We start from the raw sequence: 27722 nt of genomic DNA on the forward strand, positions 1-27722 counted from the left end.
CCCCAGTTGGTATATGGTTGCCACAGAAGCGGAAGGTATGTCTGGTGGTCTGGCAGTATTGTGGAACCCGGTCTCGGTCAGAGCAAAGGCCTTCAAATGCTGTGCTGGGATTCTCCTCTCGGCTTCTATCAGAGGAAGGCCTCAGACTATCAACATCTTGAATATATATGCGCCCTATAGGGACAGATCTCCTTTCTGGGACAAGCTGTTTGATTCTGAAATACTAGACTTAAAATCTTTATTAATAGCGGGTGATCTAAACCTGACCCTCAATGCCACGGAATGCTGGGGCTGTTGTAGAAAGCAGGACCGCATGGCTGATAAAATGCGTCAGGAACTTCTAAATAGAAATTTAGTAGATATAATTCCTGAAAAATTGGTACCAACATGGGAAAACGGCAGGACGGGCTCAGCTTACATTGCTAAAAGAATAGACCGTTTTATTATTAATGCCAGCATAATTGAAAGCTGGGGGATGCCTGTCGCTAGAACGGGATTGGAGCTTTCCTCGGATCACAAGCCCATCTTCCTCGAATGGGAGAACATGAATTGCAAGCTGGGGTACCCTTTCAAATTTAATAGATCTCATCTCGAGGATGAATCTTTCAATGAACTCATTGCAAACTCTTGGAGGGATATTCATCAATCTGAAGAGGCTTTCCTTCTTACTTTCCGGGAAAAAGTTCAATTGCTGAGAAAAGCAGCAAAGGATTGGCAGATCAAGAAGAGGAGAATGGACAAACAGGAGCTATCTGACATCAAAAAAGAAATATGTTATCTCTCTAATTCGGTCCATTATAATGGTCTATCTTTTGATAAAAAAACCCTCATCAGAACCCTGGAAAAAAAGAAACTAGAGTTGTTGCAAAAGGAGGAAGCATTATGGAGGCTTAAAAGCAGAGCGACATGGCTCAGGGAGGGTGATCGAAATACTAAGTTTTTTCACAATTTCGCAAACGCTCGATGGGCCAAAAACTCCATTTGGAAGATTGAGGATGGCAAGGGGGGTTTCTACCACACTCAACAGGATATCTCGGCAGAAGCCACCAGATTTTTTCAAAATCTTTATAAAAGGCAGGATAGTAATGCATATGACTCTTTATGGGCTGTGGAACTGATGCCTGTAATGTTTGATGAGGGCGCAAATGATCAATTCTTTAAGCCAATTACGGATGAGGAACTTCTCGACACCATTAAAACGTTCAAAAAGGATAAAAGCCCGGGCCCTGATGGTTGGCCGATCGAGTTTTTCTCTCATTTCTATGATCTATTCAAAGAAGATTTGCTGGGCATGGTGGATGCCTCCCGCATGTCTGGGAATATAAACAATGCGCTATCCGCCACTTTTATAGCTCTTATACCCAAGAAGGACAAATCGGAATCGTTCTTCGATTACAGGCCGATAGCCCTATGCAATACTCTATTTAAAATTATATCAAAGATTATTGCGGAAAGGTTGAAGGTTGTTCTAAATTCCTTCATATAAAAGGAACAACATGCTTTTTTAAAAGATAGACTTATTCTGGATGCTGTTGCTATGACGCAGGAATGCCTCTTCTCAATTACATCAAACAATATAGATGCCGCAGTCCTGAAGATAGATCTCAAAAAAGCCTACGATTGCGTAGACTGGGGCTTCCTTCGAATCCTTCTTGCAAAAATTGGATTAAGAGCACAGGGAATTAAATGGATTTTGGCATGTGTTGAAAACGTAAATTACTCAGTTCTCATAAATGGCATCCCATCTACTTTCTTTCCAGCGGAGAGGGGCCTTCGCCAAGGCTGCCCTCTTAAACCTCTTCTTTTTATTCTCGTGATGAACTCCCTCAGCTCTCAGATCAATTTGGCCGTTGCAGAAGGGAGATGCAGGCCGATCAAGATCTGCAAGGACATTTCCCTCTCTCACAACCTTTTTGTAGATGATATTCTCCTTTTCGCGATGTTATGTAAATCATCATGGATTTGCCTAAATGTGATATTCCAGAAATTTCAATCAGCATCGGGCCTCTCTATTAATAAAGACAAGTCCACGCTGTATCATAATGAATCAAATGCGGACTTAGCTCAATGGATTGCTGCACGTTTTGGCATAAAACTTGCTTTGATTAAGGATGGGTTTAAATATCTTGGATTCCACTTAAAAGCAAAAGTTTATCGCGCACGGGACTGGCAGTGGCTGATCAAGTGCTTTTATAACAAAATCTCATGTTGGGAGATGCGTTTTTTATCCCTGGCGGGCAGATATATATTGGTCCAGTCTGTTCTTTCTCAACTGGCGGTTTATTGGGGCCACCTCTTCTTACTTCCTGCATCCATTACAAGTAAAATGGCTTCTCTGGCAGCCACTTTTTTATGGGGCGGTAGATCATATAAGTCTAAGATCCATCTCGTAAAGCTAGATTCCATCGCAAGGCTGAAGGTTTTGGGCGGTTGGGGCCTTCTGCACATGCCGACTTTCGGCAAAGCACTTCTATGCAAATCCCTTCTCAGAGGAATATATGGGAAATGTCAATGGAGCACTATCATTAATCAAAAATACCTCAAAGGAAAAAGTATGGTTTTTTGGTACAGAAGACGCTCTTTAGGCATCAGAAGAGGCTCCCCCATATGGCAAAGTTTTAGAAAGATCCAGTCTCTCTTCTTGATGAATTTAAGATGGAAATTTTTCTCGGGATCCAGCATTTTTATTGGCATTGATTCAACTGTGCACAATCTCGAATCGATGATTCCCCCTGCTTTGCTATCTTTCTTCTTCTCAAGGGGCTTTTTCACATGGAATAAATTAATAAAAACTTGGTCATCTCAGTCCCCTGTATGGAAGGATGCGGCCGAATTATCTCTGCCCCACTCTCTTCGTCCCTTATGGTCATCGGCTATCATTGGTTTTTCCAGCAAAGGCTTCTCTCAATCGGGATCCAAGGATGAACTTATCTGGTCTCTTTAGAAATCATCACAGTCTATTGGAGTCAGAGATCTTTATGCTGCATTCTTATCTGGATAGTCGCCCTCCTCTCCCATCTTCCCCCTCAAATTTTGGAAAGCTTCCTGTCCGCTCAAGATGATTCTCTTCTCATGGCTTCTCTTCTCGGACAGGAATCTCACCTAGCAGGTTCTCCAAAGAAAGGGATGGCAGGGTCCGGGCAGATGCCAAATGTGCCTTTCAGAAGCTGAATCCAACTCTCACATGTTCTTCAACTGTGCCTCATCTTCAACAATCTGGTATGATTTATCTTTGATATATGGTTTTTCTCATCAAGTTTTTTCATCTGTACAGGACAACTTCAATTGGTGGAGCGCTCAGAATCCCTCCTGGCGCTCATTGTTTATCCTCACCTGTTGGTCTCTTTGGAAATGGAGAAACGATTGCATTTTCCAGAACTCCAGATTGCCCCTTGATTCTATCCTGATCTCAATCACGGGCTATCTGCCTCTCGCAGATTAATCTCCAAACCGGCTCTGCTTCTAATACAACTTTTTGGACCATCTACTCTCATTGTTGGTGTATTTACAGTTTTTGGCTTGCTGTCTCAGCTCCTACTGTATAAAAAACTATTATGGCGATCCTGCTCCTCCCCCATGAAGCATTAATTCTGGAGGTTTATGTTTCTCTCTTTCTCTATCTTTTTTAGAAAGGTCTGCTTCTCTCAAGAAGCGCCACTGTTGTTATGTTGATGGACCCTCATGCCTATATGTTGTGCTTTTTTGCTCATGCTGGGCTCAGTGATTTTCGCTGGGCTTTCTCATATTAGTGACAATATGTTATATGCTGCCTCATCAGTCATACAACGGATCAGCTGTATGTTTTCCAGCTGATTCTCATAGATTTCGATCATGTATACAGATCTTTATATATCCTTAATATAATCTATTATGTTTTTTCTCTCTGAAAAAAACAGTTGTTATGGGAATTAGAATTAGAATTTAATTCCTAATTTAATTCACACACAAATTAAATTATGATTTTTCTTGAAACTATTTTTAACATTTCTTGTTGCTATTTTCAACCTTGGGTGTTATAATTTGTATTGTTTAAATGTTTAGTAGCAAAATATTAAACATTGTTGTAAAGTGCAAAAAGTTGTTAGATTTGGAATAACCCTAGGTTCAATAACCTCTATGCACTATTTGACAACATTTATGAGTTTGCCCATACATGAATAAAAATATATATTTGTAGAAGTGTTCATTCATCTTTATTCCACCCTCCCAACAATAACAAAAATAATAATTTAATTTTAAGATCACAACCACCAAATTGATCATACTACTCCGTTACTTGTGAAACAAGTAACCCACCTCTTATTCATATTATTTACTTCATATACACCCTACTCTTTTATGAAATCATGATGTAAATCTATGAAATTACCCACCCCTAGGGTAGGGCGAGGATCTACAAAGTGTGACCCGTCACCAGAGGCAACCGAAAGGTGAATTCACGTTCCCCAAGTGGAGAGCAGCAACCTAAAGGGTGTGATTAAAATCTAAAAAGCAAACTGTAAACTTTATACCCAATGGACGTTGTGTGCATCCTTAACCAAAGGATCAAACTGAGCAATGAGGTGATCCCACATCGGCCTCGGAAGCCAGGAATATCGATAACGAGGAAATTCCAGTCTGAAGATATTCCTGGGATATTATAAAAGAATGATACCGCATATTCTTACAAGTAAACTGGTCCCTTTCGTACAGTATCATTATATTCTCAGATACGCCTTCCCTGATTTATTTGACTTCAGATATGCCTGCCTTCAGTTGCAAGCTAATTCGCTGCATCAGTGCGCCTTCCCCGGGTAATCAGCGCCATTTCCATCTCAGAGCACGATTTCTCAGGGTAAAACAAGAATTCTTTCTCACATGTCGGTTCCCACAATTCAGAAACAATTGTTAATCAATTTTTAAGAATATTTTACAGGAAGCAGAAACCAACATCTATAAATAAACAATTCCTCTCCTCCTGCTGCTGCCCATAGTTAAATAATCAGAGTATTTGTTGTACAGGAACTGGGAGAATCCAACCAAAAAAAACAGGGCATGAATGAAGGTAAGTACTTTGTCTGCTCACCTCTTGAATCTCTGTTTGTAGTTATTGATAATTTCTTTCTAAAATTTCTGTGTCAAGGAAAATCAAAGTTTTATCAGATATTTTGAAGATTTCAGGTTTCAATATGTTTTTTTGGCAGACGCCATCGACATTAACAATGAAGTTTCAGTCCCAGATCGCTGCAATTGCCCTGTTACTGTGCTTCTTCTTGTCATGTGGGCAGCTTGTATCAAAACAAGCTGATGGGTCTCTCAATATCTTAGTAGTTGGAGATTGGGGAAGAAAAGGGCTCTACAACCAGTCCCAAGTGGCATATCAGGCATGATTTTCAGACCTTCATTTATATATAATATCTGGCATATTTTTTTTTCCTGTATATATGCATGAGTTCATTGTTTTGGAAATGGATTATAGATGGGAAGAATAGCAGAGGATCTGAATGTAGATTTCATCATCTCCACTGGTGACAACTTCTATGAGGACGGGCTAACAGGTGTATCAGACCCAGCCTTTTTACAATCATTTTCTCAAATGTACACTGCAAAGAGTCTACAAAAACCTTGGTATGCTGGTATGTTTGATTACCTCTATGCAGAATAATTTTATTTACATTCACATGTTTGTTGAATATGTATTATATATATATTTTTAGTTAAGATGTCTTTTTGATTTAATATTGTTAATTGGGTTTATCTAGTGTGATTGGGGAATGATATCGCTCTTTTTTCTTACATCTTGTAATAATTTTTTTGACTTAATGTTGTCAATTAGGTTTATCTTGCCTGATTGGGGAATGATGTCAATCTTTTTCCACATAATGTGAGAATTTTTTGACTCAATATTGTGAATTAGGTTTATCTTGTCTGATGGGAATGATGTCAATCTTTTTTCCTGCTTCAATTAGGGTAAGGAACATGAATACTCTGGAAGACTAGAACATGTATATTCCTCGTATAAAATATTCTCTGAAGACTAAAACATGTATATTCCTAGTATAAAATATTCTCTGAAGACTAGAACATGTATATTCCTCATATAAAATATAAAATATTTTCTACATTAAAAAATATTCAACAATTTAACTCAACAAATGATATAAACTACTCAAACCACAGTTTGATCTTAATGTTTCTGTGTTTTCTATATTAACCATGAAATCATATACCTCTGCAGTTTTAGGCAACCATGACTATAGAGGGGACGTTTTGGCCCAGCTGGATCCAGTTTTGAAAGAAATTGATAGCAGATGGCTTTGTCAGAGATCATTCGCCCTCAAATACAACCTCTGTACATTACCTTTTTCTTCTGCAAATGGTAAGTTTATAAATTGATAAACCTCTGTACATTACCTTTTTCTTCTGCAAATGGTAAGTTTATAAATTGATAACTTGCCATTCGAAATTGCCCTCAAATACAATCTCTGTAGATTACCTTTTTCCTTTGCAAATGGTAAGTTTATAAATTGATAACTTGCCATTCGAAATTTCATATTTCTGTTTGCACTATTTTATTTAAGTTGGAAATAATGCTTCCATGTCATATATAATTGTTATTAAGAATTACGAAAAGTCAATCTGGAAATTATGTTTCCAGATATATTAATCTATAAATTATGTTTCCCATATATAAATAGTAATTATGATCTAAATGTGTCGAAATCCTTAATTTATGTAGTATTTACATTTTTACCAAAATTAATCCAACCAAGAATAAGCCATAGTTGTTTGGCACAGGAAGAGGTTTCTCATGAGAATGAAAAATTGTTTTTTCTGTTTTTGTCTTTTTTAAATAATTTTTTTCCTTTTTGGGTTGCAGACCTACAATGTCCTTCGACCGCGGAGCTGTATTTTGTGGATACATCGCCATTTGTCGATAAATACTGGAAGATACCCAATGAAGATACCTATGATTGGCGGGGTGTTATTCCCAGAGATACATATCTTCGACAACAGTTGCAGGTAAAGTTATAAATATAGAAAGCCATAATTAGATGTGCAGTCAGATAGATAAATATAACCTATGAAATTGAACAGGACTTGGAAACAGGTCTGAGGAGTTCAAATGCAACATGGAAATTAGTAATTGGGCATCATACACTAAGAAGTGTTGGTGATCATGGTGACACAGAAGAACTCGTTCAACAATTGTTACCAATCCTGGAAGTAAGTTATATATTTTACCATTTTTTTTTTTAAGAATGTATAATTTTAAAAAGTTATTTGTTAAAATTTTGATTTTTTTTAAAAGTGACCATTCATATATCTATTAAATTTCCAAAATAACTCATTTTTATTAATACTCTCCATTTGTTCTGTCTCAGAAATATAACGTACATCTCTATATCAATGGACATGATCATTGCCTAGAGCATATCAAAAGTCTTACCAGGTAATAATAATATCTTGAAAAAAAACAAAAACATACTATCACATGTTTTTATTTAGAATGAAATATTAATAAAATTTAATTTTAGTTATATTTAAAATTTCAGCCCAATCCAATTCCTAACCAGTGGAGGGGGATCAAAAGCATGGCGAGGGATGAAGAAAGGTGCTGATATGACTGGTTTGGAGATGTTCTACGATGGGCAAGGTTTTATGATTCTGAAACTTACGCAGAAACATCTCTATGCTATATTCTATGATATAGAAGGTAACGTTATCCATCAATTGGAATTATCTAGAAACCAGACAACTTCTTTTAAGGAAGAAATGTAATAATTAGTTATATAGAAGGATTGATCTGTCTCTTAAAATGGTATAACAAAGTGTCAATATATGGATTTTTATATATTATTTTATTAATATTGGTTTTTTTATGTATAAATTGGAGGGAAAAACTGAAAAACTTTCTTTATATTTTTTGAATTTTTTTTAAGAAAGTTAGAATTTTTTAAAGAAAGTTAGAGCTATTTTTTTAGGAAGTTAGAGCCAAATTGTATATTGTAATTTGATTTTGTTATAAAATCAATGTAAATTCAAGATGTAATTTGATATTTCTATATATGTATAATAGATTCAATGGTTTCAGATTTATTATATGTAAAGAGGGATTAAATCTCTTGAGATATCATTAAAATTTACAGAGATATATATTTTTGTTTTATTTAGATTTGAAGTTATAAATCTTCTAAGCGGAAACACATAATCTTAACCATTATGCCCATTCAAACTGAACTTCCTAACTTCTTAAATTATCAAAACTATAGTTATCTTTTAAAATGTTTTTTTTTTTAATACTTTTTTGAGTATAGAAATAAAATTTTAAAGGAAATATCTTAGTTAAAATGAACATTGAAATATTTTTTTCTCATTAACATTAAAATATTTTTGTTATTAATATATTTTTTAAATGTCTAGTAACAATTTCATATTGAGTAAAGGAAGGAATTCACATCTTCGTCATATTCTACTGTGAAAATTGCCTTTATCTAGTCAATAATTTTTCAATGGAGTTGTCTTTTAAGTGTGACTTTTTGGAGTTTCCTGCCCGCTTTAAAAAAATTGTGGTAAAATCTTGATTTGTGTTATTTAAAGTGGTTTTTTTTTACTACATATATAGATTCAACACCATGAAAAATCCCTAAGGCACTCAGATTGTGCAAAGTTCACTAGTCAACTTGTGATTTCAATGAATCCCTACAAGATTTTGGACAAATTAGATCTAAAAATAAACTATTTTTTTCTTCAAAAAAATAGCATTTAAACACGACTAATTTTTCAATTTTCAATTTTTATTTTTTATTTATTTTTTATAATGCTATAATTTTTTATGCATGACTACCATTGAAATATTTTATTTATTTATTAATATTTATTTGAAATAAAAAAATGTCTATTACATTATATTTATAAAGTAAATCTTAACATATTTTATTTATGACTAACTTTAGTATTTTTTTTTTATTAATATTTATTTCAAACATCATATATCTTACATGTAAAGAATGAAATTACACATCATCCATATATTTAAATGTTGAAAGCATTTATTTATTAAAAATATTTTTTCTACTTTAAATTTCTTTATATATTTTTATAATACATGTTGATTATTTATTTATAATTAACATTAAAATATTTATTATTTATTATTAATGTGTTTAAATTTCAATATATATATATATATATATATTTTTTTATATATATGCTATAATATTTGATGCATGACTAACAGTGAAATATTTTATTTATTTATTAATATTTATTTGAAATACCAAATGTTTGTTACATTATATTTATAAAGTAAATCTTAACATATTTTATTTATGACTAACATTAAGATTAATATTTTTTTTATTAATATTTATTTCAAACATCATATATCTTACATGTAAAGAATGAAATTATACATTATCCATATATTTAAATGTTGAAAGCATTTATTTATTAAAAATATTTTTTCTACTTTAAATTTCTTTTTATATATATTTTTTTCCACTGGAAAAATCATAATCTTTCATTATGATTGAAAAATTACATGTTGTAGATGCTTTCAGCTGTATTGTCGTTTGTCACTATGGGCATTTTCAAAATTGTTGATCAATTGTCAAAAAGCTTTGGGTTCTTGATGCAGTCATCACCACGCAGGGTGTTTAGTCACTATCTGCTATAATAGTATAAATAAAAAGCTATAAATATGTTTGTCATCTACAATAGTTCCACATACACCACACAGGGTGACGTCTTTGCTAAAGGTCTAAGAATAATACACGATATATATAATCTGTGTGAAAAAATATATATACAATGTATGAGCCATGCATATACATCAAAATAGAGCCAAATAAAAACTGTAAACTAGGGGCTCTCTGCCTTGTGGTAGTTTTGATCATTGTAGGGCCGATGATAGTAACGATATTCATTGGAGCCTCTTTGTTCCTGTATCATCCACTCTCCTTGGGGAAGTATCGTGGCCTCCTTGGAAAGCCCGTCAGCACTGCTGTTATGTTCCCTGTAAATGTGATTGCATGAAATAGTGTTAAACTGTGCTTTGAACAAATTCACTTCATCCAGAATATTACTGAGTGTGTGTGAGTGACAAACAGTAATATTATTGAACCAATTTACTATGATCTTTGAGTCACCATATATGTTTAAATCCATGCAGTTATGACCCAATGAAAAATGCAGTAGATGACAGAGTGTAATGAGCTCTGCAAAATTATTCGTTCCCTCGCCAAGCCCCATCTTTGCTTTGTAAAAATGTTGTTCATTTATGTATAGAATGAATCCACCGCCACATCCATGGTGCTATACAACACCATCAAAAAATGCCTAGGGAGTGTTTTTATCTATAGGTGCAGGATCATGTGGTCTACGAGGCCGAGGTCTGTGTCGCTCAGGCAGCTCGTGATAGGCAGATATGATTTGGGCTGTAATATGCGGCTAGCAAACAATTTTGTCCTCAAATATAATTCAATTTCGAGCCAGCCATAGATGCTAGCAGATGATTAAGGGTATGCATTGTAATTTAGTGCCATGATGAAGGTTGCACCAGTTTTCCCATGTTCGACCAATGTTGTCACCCTCCCAATTCCTGGTAATATGAATAGATGTGGAGATATTTTGCCATATATTGATTAGAGAATTACATTGAAGGAATAAATGCAGAGTCGATTCAGAAGAATTCTTGCATAAGACACACCAGTGAGGGCCATGGAAAGATCGGTGAGAGAGTGACTCTCCCGTGGGAAATTTATCTCTGAGTCTACACCAAAAGAACAATCTTGTTCTTGGGGGCGATACAAGTTTCCAGATACTCCTCCACCAAAACGCTGTCTGCTCCAGCTGTTTGTGTGAGATCAGATTGAGATATCCAGACTTTGGAGAATAAATACCAATCTCAGCAAGACTCCAAATGAGTTCATCTGGTCCTTCCTTGATCCTGATGTGTGATTCACATAGTGCATTTGTGTATTCATGCCATTCCTGATGCCACTGTGGTGGAATATCAAGCTGCAGGGTAGATTTCCATCCTTGAGTGAATATGTTGGTGTTCAGTGGATCCACTATGTGTGCTATAACCTTTATTTCATGAGAATGAAGGCGCTGGATGAGTTCTCTTGATAGCTGGAATCTACCTCCTCCTCCAGTCCAGGGATCCATTCCAATGCGAGCCTTTGATCCATCATTTATTCTCCAAACGAGATTGTCTTTGATGTTAGGCAAGGAGTGTAAGAGGGCCTTCCATACTAATGATATACCAGTTTTAGGCCAGCTCGGCATACGGACCTAATCCATAATTTGATGTGGCCAAATGTACTTGTGATATGAGATTGTAGTCCATAGATTCTGTCCAGTCAGTAGAGTCCAACCCATTTTTGCGACCAGGGTTTGTGCAAATAGGGGGAGGTCTTTTAGTCCCCATCCTCCCCATTTTTTAGGCAAGGCGATCTTATTCCAGCGGGCCCAGGCAAAGATCTTTTTGTCTTGGTGGCCATTCTAGAGATATATGCTACAAAGTTGTTGCAGTCGGGCCAGAATGTTCTTGGGGATCCATGCTAATGCCATCTAGAAAACAGGGGTGGCCTCAAGAACTGATTTGATGAGCAATAATCTGCCAGTTCTGGATAAGTATCTATGACTCCAGTTTGAAAGCCTTTTTTCCAGCTTGGTGACAAGCCAGACCCAATCTACAATTTTCTGGCTGAGAGGCTTAATCCAAAATCCCAGATATTTGAACCCCCTGTCCAGGGGTATGATGCAATAAGGGAAGTGCTGTTGTGCAAGTTGTGACTCCTATATGGAAGTGAGGGCTAAGGTAATAATAGATTTCCCATGATTAGCCTGCATACTTGTAGTCGCGAGAAGAGGGAGAGGATTTTGGAGAAAGTGAGAGAGCCTCAAATGCTCCCATCCAGGAAAATGAGAACATCATCCACGAATAGGAGATGAGTGAGGAAGCAGGAATCAGATATCTTGAGGCCACGAAGGCTGCCATCTCTTTTAGCAATAGCTAGTAAGCGGCTAAGCCCATCCATAACAATCAGAAAGAGAAGGGGGGAGAGGGGGCAGCCCTCTCTAAGACCCCGCTCAGCATGAAAGAAGTGAGAGGCAGATCCATTGATGAGGACACTGTAGGTAGGGGTGGTGATGCAGGCCATAATCCAAGCAATGAAATCATGGGGGAAGCCCAAGTGTATAAGGAGCATCTTGATGTAGAGCCCACTGACTCGGTCAAATGCTTTTGCTAGGTTGATCTTTAAAATGATGCCCTTTAGGTGTTTAGTCCAAATCGAGTGGATGGCCTCATGTGCCGAGCCAATAGCTTCATGGATCTAGCGATGCTTGAGAAAGGCAAATTGTTGGGGGGTGATATGGCGAGAAAGAATGGGCCGAAGATGATTTGCAATGACCTTGGAAATAATTTTATACAGACAGTTGCATAAAGAGATAGGCCTATAGTCATTGAAAGAGGAAGGGGAATCAGATTTCGGGATAAGGGCAATAAAAGTCGAATTGACAGCATTGTACATAGATCCGGATACTCTGCATTCTTCCACAACTTTTAACAGATCATTCCCCAGAAGTTCATAGAATGCAAGATAGAATTCTATCGTCCACCCGTCCGGACCAGGACTCTTGTCCTTTTTGAACCATTTCAGCGTTCCTTCCAGTTCGCCTGTAGTAACAGGGGCGATTAACTCCTCGACCTCATCATCATTTACAAATTGGGGAAAATGTCCTGCCACATTGATGATATCAACCAAATTTGACCCAGGAGGGTTTTTGAAGAGATTCCTGAAATGAGAGGTGCCAAGATGGGAGAGTTTGTTAAAGTGTCAGCTACCCCCCCATCAGGTAGAGGTAAGTTCCATATTGTATTTGAAACATTTTTACCTTTTTCATGGTTCTGAAATAATCTTGTGTTGTCATCGCTTGTTTTTAACCATATAGCTCTGCTTCTGAGGTGCCGAGATTCCTCTTTCTCCTTCAAAATCCTTGCCTTTTGGTTTTCTAGCTCAATCAGGTGAGCTTTGTCGTTTGCTGAAGAAAAACCCAAGTTTCGATCATCGAGCAATATACTCAACTCAGATTCAATTTGTGATAACAAAAGCTCCTCCCTCTGATGTTTCTCTTTTACCCAATTGATAGATAGATGCTTGAGCTGGGATAGGTTATGACAGAAACCCTTTGTCAAGGAATCATGTCTATCAATCGGGTTGGCATTCTAGTAATCCGAGACCATGTTTATGTACTCAGGATCCTGAAGCCAAACATGGTTAAATCTAAAAGGAGCTTTTGGTTTAGGATGGGGGCCAAAAACTTCAAGATAAATGGGGGAGTGATCTAAGATGCCCCCTGAACCCACCCATTGTTTGTAATGATGCAATTGCTTCATAATGGGGACCTTTATCAGAAAACGATCTAATCTTCTTGCTAGTGCAGCATCCCCCACCCTTCTGTTTCGCCAAGTAGGGAGTGGCTTATTCATGGGGATATCCACCAAATTGTGTTGTTCCAAAAGGTTGGTCATATAGCCAGTGATGGAGTCCACTTGTGCTTGTGACCCCCAAGATTCTCCAAATCCCATAGAGAAATTGAAATCTCCCCTAAGAATGATGTGATTAGGAGAAAAAATTGATAGATTTAACAGATGTTGCCAGAATTTTTCCCACTGTTGGCAGGGACCATATATATTAATAACCCTTAGGTTTAGACCAAGCTCCGCTGAGAAAAGATCTAAGCCAATAAAACCATGGCCACCTCAGGATGCTAAGATCCCAATGTTGCGAGGATTGTAGCCAATGGCTAGGCCTCCTGATCGACCCACAACATTCGTGGCCAAAAAATTCCATCCAGGAGATAAGGAACTTAGTGAGCTAGTGATGTTTTCGGCCTTGCCTAGGGTTTCTTGCAGCATGATGATGTCAGAAGGCTCTACTTCGAAAAGTCTACACAAGGCTAGTTTCTTGGAGGCACTAGCCATGCCTCTGCAATTGAATGAGAGACACTTCATGGGGGAACCCTGCCTTGGGTGTTTAGTGCTCTAAGAACCCCTTCTAAAGTGGATTGTCTACCAGAGGTGACCTTTGCCCCTGCCTGTTTGATGGCAATGGATAGATTTGATTTTCTCCCATGAGATGAAAGGATGACAGAACCAGGTTGGGTAAGTCCCAAATCGGTGATATGAGACGGGGGACCACCAGTGTATGAACGAGAGCGAAGGTTGTAATTGTGAGATGCCGACCTCCCATTTGATGATGGGGAGGTGGAATTGGTTGATAGAGAGGGCAAAGATGGAGTGGTGGTGGCGATGGAAGGTAATGTTGGAGCCATAGTGCAGTGAGCCACATATGTGTTAATGGTGGATGAAACAAGAGATGAGCAATAAGAAAATGAGGTAGGGCAAGAGGTCAGAGAAATACCCGATAATTTTGTGGCCTCAGCTACAGCATGAGCTCTTGTGGGGGGGGCAATGGCGTTCTGTGCACTCCTTCCACTGTCCTCGGGGTGATGTTGCTGACCGGAGGAAGAGGACCCGAACTAGGAGAGCGATTCAGAGCCAGTGCTTCATTCCCTGTAGAAGTAGTAGGTGCCCTCGGAGGATCCTCTAGTTTTTTTATGAGTGGGCATTCCTTAAAGATGTGCCCCACTCTATGACATCTTCTACATCGGAAGGGAACTCCTTCGTAGTCTAGGATCTGTACCTGAGTGTATTTCCCCCATTGAAGAGTGATTTTCTCTTCCAAACCTTCGCGAGTGTCCAAATGTACCAGGATGCGAGCTAGGGTTTTGTTCTTCGATTGCACAAATGTTCTGTCATGGTCCAGGTAGGTGCCTAGGGCATTTCCAATTCTGACGAAAACCTCCTCGCACCAATACTGCAGTGGAAGCCCTGGCAAGCGAACCCAGAGAGGCCCCGCCCCAATTTGCTCCCTCTCTGGGTCGAAAAGGGGACTCCATCTCTTGAGGAGTACAGGGGCCATCTCAATATGCCAGTATCTTGCGAGGACCAGATCTGTGTAATTTTCTTTTGCAAAATGAAGTGCAAACCAACCCCTGGGCAATACCTGCACCTCAGGCAGTTCCTTAAGCATACTTCCCCAAATCTCTCGGACCCATAAGGTGAGCCTGTCTGCTGAGTATGCTCGGCCATGAACATGTCCGACCAACACAGTGTTAGCCATGTATGCAGCTTCCCCAATAGCAGAACTCTCGCTAAAACGTATAGTGATATCCTTTATGGTAGCCTTCACACACTTCGTCTTCTGTTTCCCAATTCGTGGGGCAGATGGATGATCCGACAACAGAAATGGTGAGCCCTCTTGAGTTGTAGAAGCCGCTGACTTGACCTTCATCGTAGGGGTTTCAAAGCAGCCCGACGGGGAGTTTGTAGAAATGGGAGGGTTTTGACCCTCGGATGTCTGGAGGTCCTCAGGCGGAGCTGTGAAAAGGGTCAAACTGGATGGATGGAGGTGGTCTGTCAGCGGATTCGGATCAAAAGAGGGTGAAGGTGGAGTGTTTGCAGTGAGAATATGAAGAGTGTCTGGTGATAAAGGAGGGCAGTCCAGTGCGGGAGAAGCAATAAAAAGTGAAGCGAAAAACAGAGGAGTTGTACTGTGACCAGGATAGGAAACCACTGGTGCAGTGCTTGACGGAGCATGACCGGATGAGGGAGATGAGCCAGATGTCGGCGAAATGAGGTTAGGGTTTCCAAAAATGACGCAGTCGGGGAAAGGATCCTCGGTATAATCAAGCTCCTCGACCTCCATAACATCGCCCATGTTGTTAGCTGTTACTGTCGGCAGATGGAGATAGATGCGTTTGCAACGGAAATAGAGATCTGTCGGTTGTCCGGGTCTGGGTGCCTACAGGAGAATGATGTGGTAAAACCTAGGGTTTTTACCCAAAACCCTTACGGTGACCTCCTTCCATCTTAGCGTGATTTTTTTTACTTATATATTTTTATAATACATGTTGATTTATTTATTTATAATTAACATTAAAATATTTATTATTTATTATTAATGTGTTTAAATTTCATTTTTTTTCTTTTTTATATAATGCTATAATATTTGATGCATGACTAACATTGAAATATTTTATCTATTTATTAATATTTATTTGAAATACCAAATCTCTATTACATTATATTTATAAAGTAAATCTTATCATATTTTATTTATGACTAACATTAGTATTTTTTTTATTAATATTTATTTCAAACATCATATATCTTACATGTAAAGAATGAAATTACACATCATCCATATATTTAAATGTTGAAAGCATTTATTTATTAAAAATAATTTTTCTACCTTAAATTTCTTTACATATTTTTATAATGCATGTTGATTTATTTATTTATAATTAGTATTAAAATATTTATTATTTATTATTAATGTGTTTAGATAACAATTTAAAATAAACTTTAATTTCTTTAATAATAATTAATATTAAAATATTTTTATTTATTATTAATAATTTTTAAATATTACATATCAATTTAATATTAAACCTCATATCTCCATATAATTAGCCCAAATCTATCTTTTCACTTTAAAAGAGATTTGCATATCAAGAGATTTGATCCCTCGGGATTAATTTCTCCCTTTAAATATGATATATTCCACATGAATACCCATGGGCCATTTTTGAGCATGTCTCCTGTGCCGCACAACCACTCCCTAGTGAGATTTGACCCTTGGTCATCTTGTTGACAAGGCCCATCCTCAACAGGTTATGCTAGTGAGACTTAACTTCTTAATGTTTACATTACATTATATTAATCTTTTTATTTAATTTGATTTTTTTAAATTTGATTTAAATTTATTTTTTATATAATTTGACTCAATCAAAATATTAAACATTACATTACAACATCTCTCCCATATTAAACTATATAAAATTTCTCAACCCAAAAATATATATATATATAACAATTTCATAATCAAAATAATAAAAAACTACACATCTCTTAACTATTACATTAAAAAAACAAAGTTTTAAACATTATTAAAGTTTTGTGCTAACTTTTTGACAAAACCCTTTAAACATAATAAAAGTTTAATACAACCCTTACGTAACTCAATTTTAACTTTAATTGATAATAACTTTAAGCGATAATTCATTACCATATAATATATAATGCTGATACATAATGCTGTTATTCGAGGTCAATATCAATATTTAAACTAATAAAGATTCCTATAAAACGGCATTATGTTAATATCTTTTCTATTTATTAAAATCCATCACCGCATTTCACTAATTCATAGACGTTAATATCTCTTTTTTTTTTTTTTTAAATACACGATTAAAATATGAATAATAAAAAATGAGAACACTAAATATTTAATAGCCAGTCGACTTCAAAGCAATGAATCACATCAACGAAAATCCAAAAGCAAAAATAACTTATTCTGCACGGGCAATTGTAGTTTAATAATTATTTTTAAAATAACTATTAATGGATTATATTTAATCATTATATTTATTAATTAGTATTAATTAATAATAACAATAAATTCATGAGGTATAGATGAGTTAATTTACATGAGTTTAGTCTTTTAGATTATCTGGTTAAATTTATAAGAATAAATTGAGGATGTCTAGAATCGATCTAGCTCTTCAATCCTAGTGATAAACATCTCATTGTGAGTAGATCAAACTTCTTCTATCCAATAAAGCATCTCATTGTAGGTGGATATATTTTATTATGATGAAAAAAAAACAAATCAAATTATTAATAAAAGTAAAAATAAAAATCATTTGTATATTTATATTTTAAAAATTATAATGAAAGATTGTAATGATATGGATTATTATAATCACCACCCTAGATCACCCTAAATCCATTTGAACTTCAGATCTACTAAATTCCAAGAGAGATCAAATCTCTTTTCATTCTCTTTTCACTTTAAAAAATGTTTACATATCAAGATATTTGATTCCTCTAGGGGCTTAGTAGATATTGAGTTAAGATAGATCTAGGCCGATGATTATAATAATCAATATCATTACAATATTTCATTATAAATTAAAAAATATAAATGTTTTTTTTTTTTTTTATTAATAATTTTTATGTTTAATTATTAGTTATATATATATATATATATATAAATTTATTTTATTTTAAAAAACACCCATAAAAAAATATTACATATATAATGCATGCACTTAACCACCCGATGAGGTTTGAACACAAGTTGCTTTACTAAGGCAACCCTTTCTCAAACCAATTGTGTGGGACTCAACTAAAAATTTGTTACATATTTTTTTTTGTAAGCTTGGTAGGACTCTCTGATTTTTGAGTTTACATGTTCATTATTCACCCCACTACGGGGGAGAGTAGCACAAGATTTGAACCCAAGATCTCCGGTTTGATGAGACTTCATTCCACAACCAGATTCGAACCTAAGATCTCCAGTTCGATGAGACTTCATTCCACAGCCATCACCACTTGAGCTACCAAAGACGGACAATTTTTTTTTACATATTATAATCATTAAATGTGAAATTAAATTAAATTTGTTTATAAAATTATTTTGATATTATAAATAATGAGCTTATTATTAATGGTTTACGAACCTAAGGTTTTTGTAATTCATTGTTTTTTCACGATATTTGATATAATGTAGTTTATTTAATGGGTTGGTGACTTGTCATCAAGCTATTAAATATTGTCCATTATATTTGGTATACTATATCTTATTTAATAGCTTGATGCCACATCAAATCATTAAATAAACCATCTTATAATGGAGTTATTAAACCATTAAATAAATTGACTCAAAGCTATTAAATAAACTAATTTATAATGAGTCGTCAACTCATTAAATAACATATCTTACATTAAATACCATGGGAAAAATCATAGCTTACTAAAACCTTGGGACCATAAAATATGGTAAACCCACTAATTATCTTATTAAAATGATTCTATCACTGAAAGAACTTTAATGTAACATTGACCTTTTAATTTTGACTTGGGATTTATCCAACCAAATTGGCTAAATGAGCCTTCATTGCTCACCTTGTGGCCCTTGGCCTCATTAAAATCTACAACTAAGGAAATTGGCCAAGTGAGCCTTCATTGCTCACCTTGAGGCCCTTGGCCCCTTCAAAATCTATAACTAAGGTATCTAGGAATTTGGTATGACCCCCTAATACCTAGGTAATTTATAAAGGGTATGCTATCTAGCATTTCCCCCTATTACCTAGGTAATTTACCAAGGGTATGCATGTCTTACCATGTCATGTATGCTCATTTACATGCAAATTTTTTCAACTCCATTAGTTCTTTTATTTTAGTTATTTATTATTGTTATCTTGACACTTATGCCACCATCCTCACACCTTCTCACCCAAGGTGTTCTCATCTTGTAGCCAAAATTCTTGGTCATAGAGAATTCTAGCTAAACCTCAAGCTCCATTTATAGCACAGGGGCTACTCCTTGTACTCTTTCATGTGCATGGTAAATTCATGTCCCAATGTTTGTGAACTTTCTTCCATTAAAGCCCTAAATTTATATTTTGGTAAATTATAGCATAGTGTAATCCACATTTCTTCATATATTCTATAATATTGATATTAGAATGCTATGAAAATCCAAGTTAATCTTAGTATAAGACTATGTGAAACTTTGTCGTTACACCAAAACTCTTAGGCATTACTACATTTCCAAAGCAATAATATCATTTTGAGTGCATCATTAAAACTATGTTTCTAGGGTGGTGGTTAATTAATATAATTGATTTTAAAAGATAATTAATTTATAATATATAAAATAATGTGTTATTTTTTTTTTAATTATTTTAATTTTATTATACATTTTAAAATATATCCTATAAATATATTATTGTAATTTAATATACTTAACATATATTTAATATATGATGAGGTATTCAAAATATATTGAGCGTTTTCGATTTCACTATGTTAATATTTAGAGTGAATGTTTCATATATATATATATATATATATATATATATATATGACAAATACTTTGTATTTGAAATCTGGGTTACATGGTTATAACCGTTCTTACATCACTATATCAAGATTAGCTTCAGCTTTTGTAGCTGCTTCCATATCCCAATACAACCACAAGTATATTTCCTCCCCCTTATGAGCTCCATAAAAAATTACATAAAACTAATATCTACCATATACTCGAAAAAACAAACCTAAGATCAACACGTAACAACAATACATAAAATAAATATTATCCAAAGTTCAACTTCCCTGTGTCCTCGTTGATTTCTTTGCCCTAGCTGCTCGGTCTAGCTCCAGTGGCATTGTTTCTCCCATCATTTTGCAAATGGGAAATGACCATCTCAAGGAGCCCCACTATGATATCCTTCACCTTTGCAAATAAACTATCATAGATAAAATTGGAGTTGGAAGTGAGCATATCAGTGTCCATCTTAACTATCTTCTGCTCCAAAGATGCCTCGACACTCTCGAATTTAGAATTAATACACTCAACATTGGAAGCAGGATCTTTCTCCAACATTTCTAACCAGCGGGTGATGAGATCTAACCTTCCCATTAGTAATTTAAAACAAGAATTCAACAACCCTTTTCCAACGAGCCAAATCATCCTTAGAGGATTTCCTTTCTTGGCCTTCATGCGAAGCCATACTAAAAACTCTCTAGATGGCGTAATTACCAAACCTACACTCCAAGCTTGAAATAACAAATGATTTGGAGGGGGATGTGGATCCTTAAATAGGAAGTTTTCCTACTTTTTGTAATTGCCTACTGGTCTTGCCATTAACACATGCAAATCCTTGATCTTCATGTGCATTAAATATATATCCTTTCTGAAGGATCTTCCAACCCAACCCTGTAGCCAGTTCGCTGAGGCACGAGATGAATTCTTACTCCATCCCCTCACCATTAATTCTCCAGTGCGATATGAAGGCCTCCCAAATTGCAGAAATGATTGCTCCTTTATAGATACCTTGAGCTGAGTTAATACCCTCTTCATGACTCACAATTTATTGCCTTGGGATTCCAGAGAGACACCAAGTGTTGATTGTGCTATGAACTTTCCCCACTTGTCCTGCATGCCCAAAATACCTCCACACATCATCCTTCTGTTAGCACCATCAATGGTAGTCTTTGATACTGCCCCGATCAACATTCTGTGATGGTATGGGAAGATGGCCCAAATCTTTTCCATCAATTACGTAATATATCTGCTCCCATAGGTGCTCCACAGTTCACCATCTCATTGGTGTCCCTGTTGAGGTGGCATAGAACATGGAAGATCGAGAGCCTTCAAATATTTGCATAATATAACTTATTCTTTTAATAAGGGCGACCTAGTAGCATCAGATTGATGACTTGGACATGTGAACATTCTAATAACCATCAAGGAATCTCCTACTACATTTACTTTCTTTATTCCAAGACTTAGAGAAAGATCCAATCCTTTCCACAAAGCAAGAAAATTTTCCTTATTATTGTTGGCCACTCCTAATCCCCACACATGTTTTATGTCAGTTTGTTCGTTGGGGCAAATGATCACCTGTCTCAATCTTGCCGTCCCTGAATTCCCTTTTTTTGCTCCATTGAAGAAGAGTTTGGCCACCGATTTCTTTTCTTTCCAAATATTGAAATCTTCCTGAATTAATCTTAAACAACGAACTTTTCTCCCCTAAGAGAAAGAAATGAAGCTTCCAACATGATCTGTGGATGTGCTTATACCTAGCCATTTCCTTTCGAGCACTTATAGCCCTTCCATCTTTGTAGATTTTATACCCCTCGCAAATAGTGATTCAGAAAGAAAAGAGATGGCTTTATTGGCAACTCGATTGATCGATGGATGATTTCCTTCAAATATGATTTGGTTCCTAAAGATCCAAATAACCCAACATATGAACTTTAGAAGGGTTGTCCACGCTCTTTTAATAATAGAGCCCTAGGAGGAGCCTCGATATGACCAATTTATAAACATGTCCTGCTAGCTTGAAGGCATGGCTTGTATTTGAAATAACTGTCCAAAAAAAATCTCCACACAGATAAAGTAAATTGACAATAAAAAAAGAGATGAGAGATCAATTCTTCTTCTTGTTTGCAAAGAACACACCATGATGGACCTTGATTGTTTCTTCGTTTTAATTTTTTTTGCAGTGAAAATGCTTTCGTGGACAAGATTCCAACAAAAGGCATTCACCTTCAGGATGACCTCATCATTCCATATGGCTTTCCACAATTTAAAAGGGTCAGGAGATGGAAGACATCTCAATAGATATCTGTATCCTTCTTTGACCGAGTAAATGGTTGATTTACTAGGTTTCCAGGCCCTGAAATCTTTCTCATTTACATGCACCAGAGCTAAATCCTTTAAGAGTAGAATTAGATTTTCCCAGGATGATTGCAACCTAAAAGGAAGTCCTTAATATTCTCATCCTCTCCATGATCCAGAGTTGTCCCATAGTGAAATGTCCCTCAATTTTTTACCCCATTTCCATTCATTTATTTGATTATGGGTTTAAACTCTTCAGAGGGAGAGAGAATAGACCAGGCATATACTTTTCCTTCCATTGGTTAATCTGAGAACCATTCCCCACTTTCCATCCCAGATTTTCAACAATAAGATGGGATGCTCTTTTGCATAACCTCCAAATTTTTTATCCTCGTCCAGTGAATTGGACTTCCTCAATTCTTATTATTTGGGGCTTATGAAAGTATTTCCATGAGAAAGCTTCCTTCCACCATTATTTAGAGTTAGATATCAACTTCCAAACTAACTTTGCTCCTAGAGCTTAGTTTACCATTAGAGGATTCTGAATTCCCAATCCCCTTGTTTCCTTGGGTAGTCGAACTACATTCCAATTAATTAAATGGAACTTTTTATCATTATTTTTACCTCCTTTCCAGAGAAAATTCTTGATCATAGTACTAGTCTGGTTTAAAATTCCCTTCAAAGCCAATAGTCCTAAACAAAGGTAGATTGTAAGTGAAGAGAGAAAAACCATGATTAGAATTGTTTTCCCAACCAAATTCAACCAATATGCGCCCCATCCTGCAATTTTCTTTTTGATTTTTTGGAATACTTCTTCTCAATCCTCTTGATGGGGATTTCCTAGCGATATAGGAATGCCTAAGTACTTGAAGGATCTTCATTCTGACTGCACAACTAATTTTATAATAGATATAATCTCCTGTACTACATTGGCCGAATAGTTCCATCCATATACGCAACTCTTCCTCTTGTTAACATGACCGCCCGAAAGCTCCAAGTAGATGTCCATAATTCTCTTGACGCTACAAGGAAAATACCTTCTAGAAGAGGTTATAACAAAGGTTTTTAGTGTTATAAAATTGGAAATAATTGTAAAAAAAAACATTTGTTAAAAAATATGTTTTTGGTAGTAAATGTTTTAGCGGAGATTATAACGAAACTTCATCACCACTGAAAAAATCTGGGTGGCCAAAGATTTTAGTATATGTTTTTTTTTTTTGCGATGCGCTTCATGGAACAAGTAGCACCAGTGCGCTACATATATAAAAGCACAGGGCAACATACATAACTAAAAGCACCGAGGAATTGAATGAAAAGAACACTGGTGCCTAAAATGTATACTGCGCAATGGTGTGTTAAGAGTTATAATGCACCAGGGTGTTAATTGCAAATAATACCGGTGTTTGAAGAACTAAACGCCTCAATGCTATCGTTTTCTGAAAAGGCATCAATCATGCAAAAAAATGTTGTCATGATGCTTTTATATAACATAACGCACTAGTGCATCTTTATGTTGTCGGCACACCAGTTTTTTGTGTGATATTTTCTCTTTTTTGCAAACATCGATTTGTGACAATGCAATTATCGTAATTTTTAAAATCTGTTATTCATCGAAAAATCAACATATATATTGTAACAATATTCATATAAATTAAAATTTGATTAATGCATTTGTATATAATGTTTGGATTAATTTGTTATATTATCAGATTTCGCATCTCTTCATTATAATATTTAACCATCCATATATTTAATCAATGATGTAACATTTCATAGCAACATTGGATAGTGCAATAGAATACATTAAAATGTATTTTATTATATATCAATAAGGGACTCGTCATGCAAAATGGGATTGTTATTGGTAACCCCTTGTCTTTCAATCGAGACATTATGTCCATTACATTAAACAAAATCTCTGATTTTCACGGACAATTATTTTAAAAAATACAACAAGTTGCATTGATATCCAAATAGATCATCATTCTTCATTGGAATTATTGTCAATTCTCGAGCTACTTCCATGACTTGGGTTATTTGAAGGAATTTTTTGTTGATTGCATCGATTGCTTTCGTCATCTTGAACTTGTTCCATCTACAAACATAAAAATAAGGTGTAATGAATGTATCTACATTGGTAAGAATAATGAAAATTCAAATAAATAATATACATCACTGTAAATCAAATAGCAATGTACCATAGCAAGAAGTGACTCATAAATTGTGCACATAGTTTCAAAAACAAGTCTCATGCATTGCTGCAACAATTCTTTTGCTAGCGTAGTTCCATACGTTGTTTCTTACATGTTTTAAACCCCATTATAAATCATAGATTTAATAGAAGGGATTTTTTTGTTCTATTGGCTATAAACTCAGGGAAATAAAACAACATAGATACTTACAAACTACACAATTAATTTTTGATATGCCAACATATACTCACAACTCATATTTAACCCAATGTCAATCAATTCTTCCGATGACTCTTCTTTGTATGTTAGCACCTATTTGAAGATATTCAAGGATGGTTGCTATAAAATAACTTAAAATATACAAAAATGAAACCTTGAGTTATTGTAAGGAAATAGTAACAATTACTCACAAACTTTGATATCAACCATTTTCTTCCTTATCGTCTTGTTTTAAGTGTTGAATGAGTTCCATTTTATTTTATTTTCTTCAAAAAAATACTTGAAAATTAATATTTAATGCTAAATTATTTTTTTATATGTATAAAGTCAATCATGATTACATACATTTGAAGCACATTGTTGTTAAGATGACCTCTTTTGTGATGCAATTACGTCCATTTCTTTGACCATCTCCTTGTACATTTTTTTGGACATTCCTACAGACATGTTTCACAGATCAGCTCGTTGATCATTTGGGATTTTCATAATCTTCCTAAAATAGTAATAAACTATTTTTATATTGTTAGATCTAAGACTTCTGTGATTCATAATGTAGATAGATGTCTTTCGAATTAATCACATAATCAGGGTTTGGTCGACATTTCGAACCAACTAATATTGTCTATCCTCAGGTCAAAGTGAAGAATCAATTGATCTTAAGGAATAAATAATATGGATGCATCATTGCCTATAATTAGCTGTTGAAAACTCGCTGTTAAATTAGTTAATAAGGTAAATAAAATATTATAAATTACTCAGGGAAGTATACTATTATTAATTATTAAAGTTGGGGAGTTGTTATTAAAATAATAAAAATATATTTGGTCAAAACTAGCCGTTAGGAAAAATAAAAATAAATAATTAAAAATAAATGTAAAAATAATTAAAATATTATATGTTTATGTTAATTTTAATAATTAATAATGTATATCTATATAAAACTAGCTTGTATAAAATATGAAAACTAAATATAACAAAATTGATATTAATAAATAAACGGTTTGTAGTAATATATACATATAATTCTAGAAAATCATTTTAATTAGGAATATTACTTTTTGAATGTTTTTGTTGTTGTTGTTGTATGTTTTTGCTATTGCAAGTTTGACATATCTCATTGACCATTGTTATGGAAACACTTCCAATAGTTTATATATAATTTGGTTCTTAGAATCAGTGGATTAATTTTTGTATTATAAGTGGAAAGTACATCTATACATTCATTCCACTAGATCCCTCATATTTTTGTAAAAAAAATCCCTCTTTCATTAACCTCCAACACCACTCCAGATGAGCTAAGGACAAATTCATCGTCATTTACATGTTCTATACTTTTTCTTTTCTTAGAACAACATTGATTTTTTCCTCCGTTGTTTCTTCTTGTAGAACATTAAACATATATGAATTAATAGATTGTTTGAAATATGTTAAAAAAAAACTCATATTGAGTAGTATTTTTTCATTCACCTAATTCATCATTTTGCAACTTTTCTATCAGGATTTTATGCTCTTCTGTACTTAGATTAGAAATAACCTTATTTCTCTTTTTCATTTTGTGGCTCTGCATGACACATACTAACCAATACATATTAATTAAACTTACATAAAGTTCAAACATATTAATTTTGTAAAGAATTTACAAAGAACTTGCCTTCTCTGCTTTTTTCGATGTGCTATCATTGTGTCTATTAATATTTTTGTTACTTGACACTTTCTTAGACATTTTTTTTATCAGTATCCAACCTATACCATTTAATAAAGAATTTGTTAAATATATGTTATACATAAATCAAATAATTTTCAGCCAAAAAAAGATTTGGTAATCGGTGCAATTATTTGAACAAAACGCCTTAGTGCTTTTAATTATTCAACACCGACAATGAAAAATAGTTTTTAATAATAAATTTAAATTATGATGGTGCAATTTGTGACAATAAAAGCACCACCATCATAGTAAAAAACAAACACATAAAAAAACAAAATATAAGTCACTTAATGTTGCTATTTGGTAGAGGCAAGCCGATGCATTATATTACACTAGACACACTGATAAACAGATCGTGTTTTGTAAAAACATACAACGTTGACAAGATTTGATGTGATAGAAGCACCACTAGCACCGATACATTATATTACATAGGGCGCACCGTGAAATAGACATCGTTTAAAAAAAAATGGTCCGGGCGTTTAATTGTGACACCGTCAACAATTTTTTTTATAAATAATTTTAAATTATAATGGTGCTCTTTGGCAGAGGCACGTCAGTGCGTTATATTTCACTGGGATCACCGATGAATACACTGGGTAGAACCAACATTGTTATAATATACCAGTGCGTTGTATTACATAGGGCACACCAATGTGCTATATTACATTAGAGTACCGCATAACATATATCGGTCTAAAAAATGGATAGGGCCGACAAGGTTTGGATCTAATTCAATAAGTGATCCCCCTAGTTTATATGTCAAACACCCTATATATTGTAAGTACAAAAACCCATTAAATCTAAAATTCCTGAAATGAAAAACCCTAATTGTGAAGTGATAGAGGGAGTTAAACCCTAGGGTGTAATTTTGCAATCACATAAGCAAGTGAAAGTAAGGTTTAAGGTAAGTATTATTATTGTTATTATTATTATTATTATTTTAATTTAATCTAAATAGGAACAGAGATCGTAAAAAAATTTACGAGTAAAATCAACAGTAAATTCTTTATTATACAAGTTTGTTTGTTTTGTTTTGTTTCTTGTTTTTTTGTTTGTTTTGTTTTTTTTTTTGAATTATGAATAAATCTAAAAAAAATTGTAAAAGAAATTAACAATAATTTTATTTTTTTTGTTATTCAAGTTTTTGAGTGAATCACCATATCTTTCAAATTATGATATTTCTATGGTTCCAAAATCCATGGCACACCTAATATATCTCTCTTACAAATGATCTCTTGTTTAATTAAACCCTAACATAAATTGTAATTTTTTTATTAGTAAAACAATCAATAAAAATTAATTTTTTTTACTATGCAAGGTTTTGAGTGAATCACCATACCTTTAAGCTTCTGAATA

General features: G+C 34.6%; 1 protein-coding gene across 3 annotated transcripts in view; it reads left to right on the forward strand.

Moving 5' to 3' along the window:
* Positions 1–4649: 4649 nt before the first annotated feature.
* The window catches only part of LOC149252918 (purple acid phosphatase 4-like), a 66946-nt gene continuing 43873 nt past the window's right edge, over positions 4650–27722 (forward strand). The window contains exons 1-9 of one of the 3 annotated variants that reach the window (XM_089459827.1): positions 4693–4834; positions 5002–5044; positions 5184–5363; positions 5459–5615; positions 6218–6358; positions 6860–7002; positions 7078–7206; positions 7365–7432; positions 7536–7848. In XM_089459827.1, the coding sequence (XP_089315953.1) occupies positions 5039–5044; positions 5184–5363; positions 5459–5615; positions 6218–6358; positions 6860–7002; positions 7078–7206; positions 7365–7432; positions 7536–7761 (1050 nt within the window). In that variant the 5' untranslated portion in view covers positions 4693–4834; positions 5002–5038 and the 3' untranslated portion in view covers positions 7762–7848. Of the gene's footprint in view, positions 4835–5001; positions 5045–5183; positions 5364–5458; positions 5616–6217; positions 6359–6859; positions 7003–7077; positions 7207–7364; positions 7437–7535; positions 7849–27722 lie in introns of those variants that run through there. The other 2 variants (XM_089459828.1, XM_089459829.1) reach the window with 2 other exon arrangements.

Source organism: Pinus tabuliformis, chromosome 7 (assembly GCF_031772625.1).
Source record: "Pinus tabuliformis cultivar Carrire ecotype Pingquan chromosome 7, CPIR1, whole genome shotgun sequence".
Taxonomy (NCBI): Eukaryota; Viridiplantae; Streptophyta; class Pinopsida; order Pinales; family Pinaceae; genus Pinus; species Pinus tabuliformis.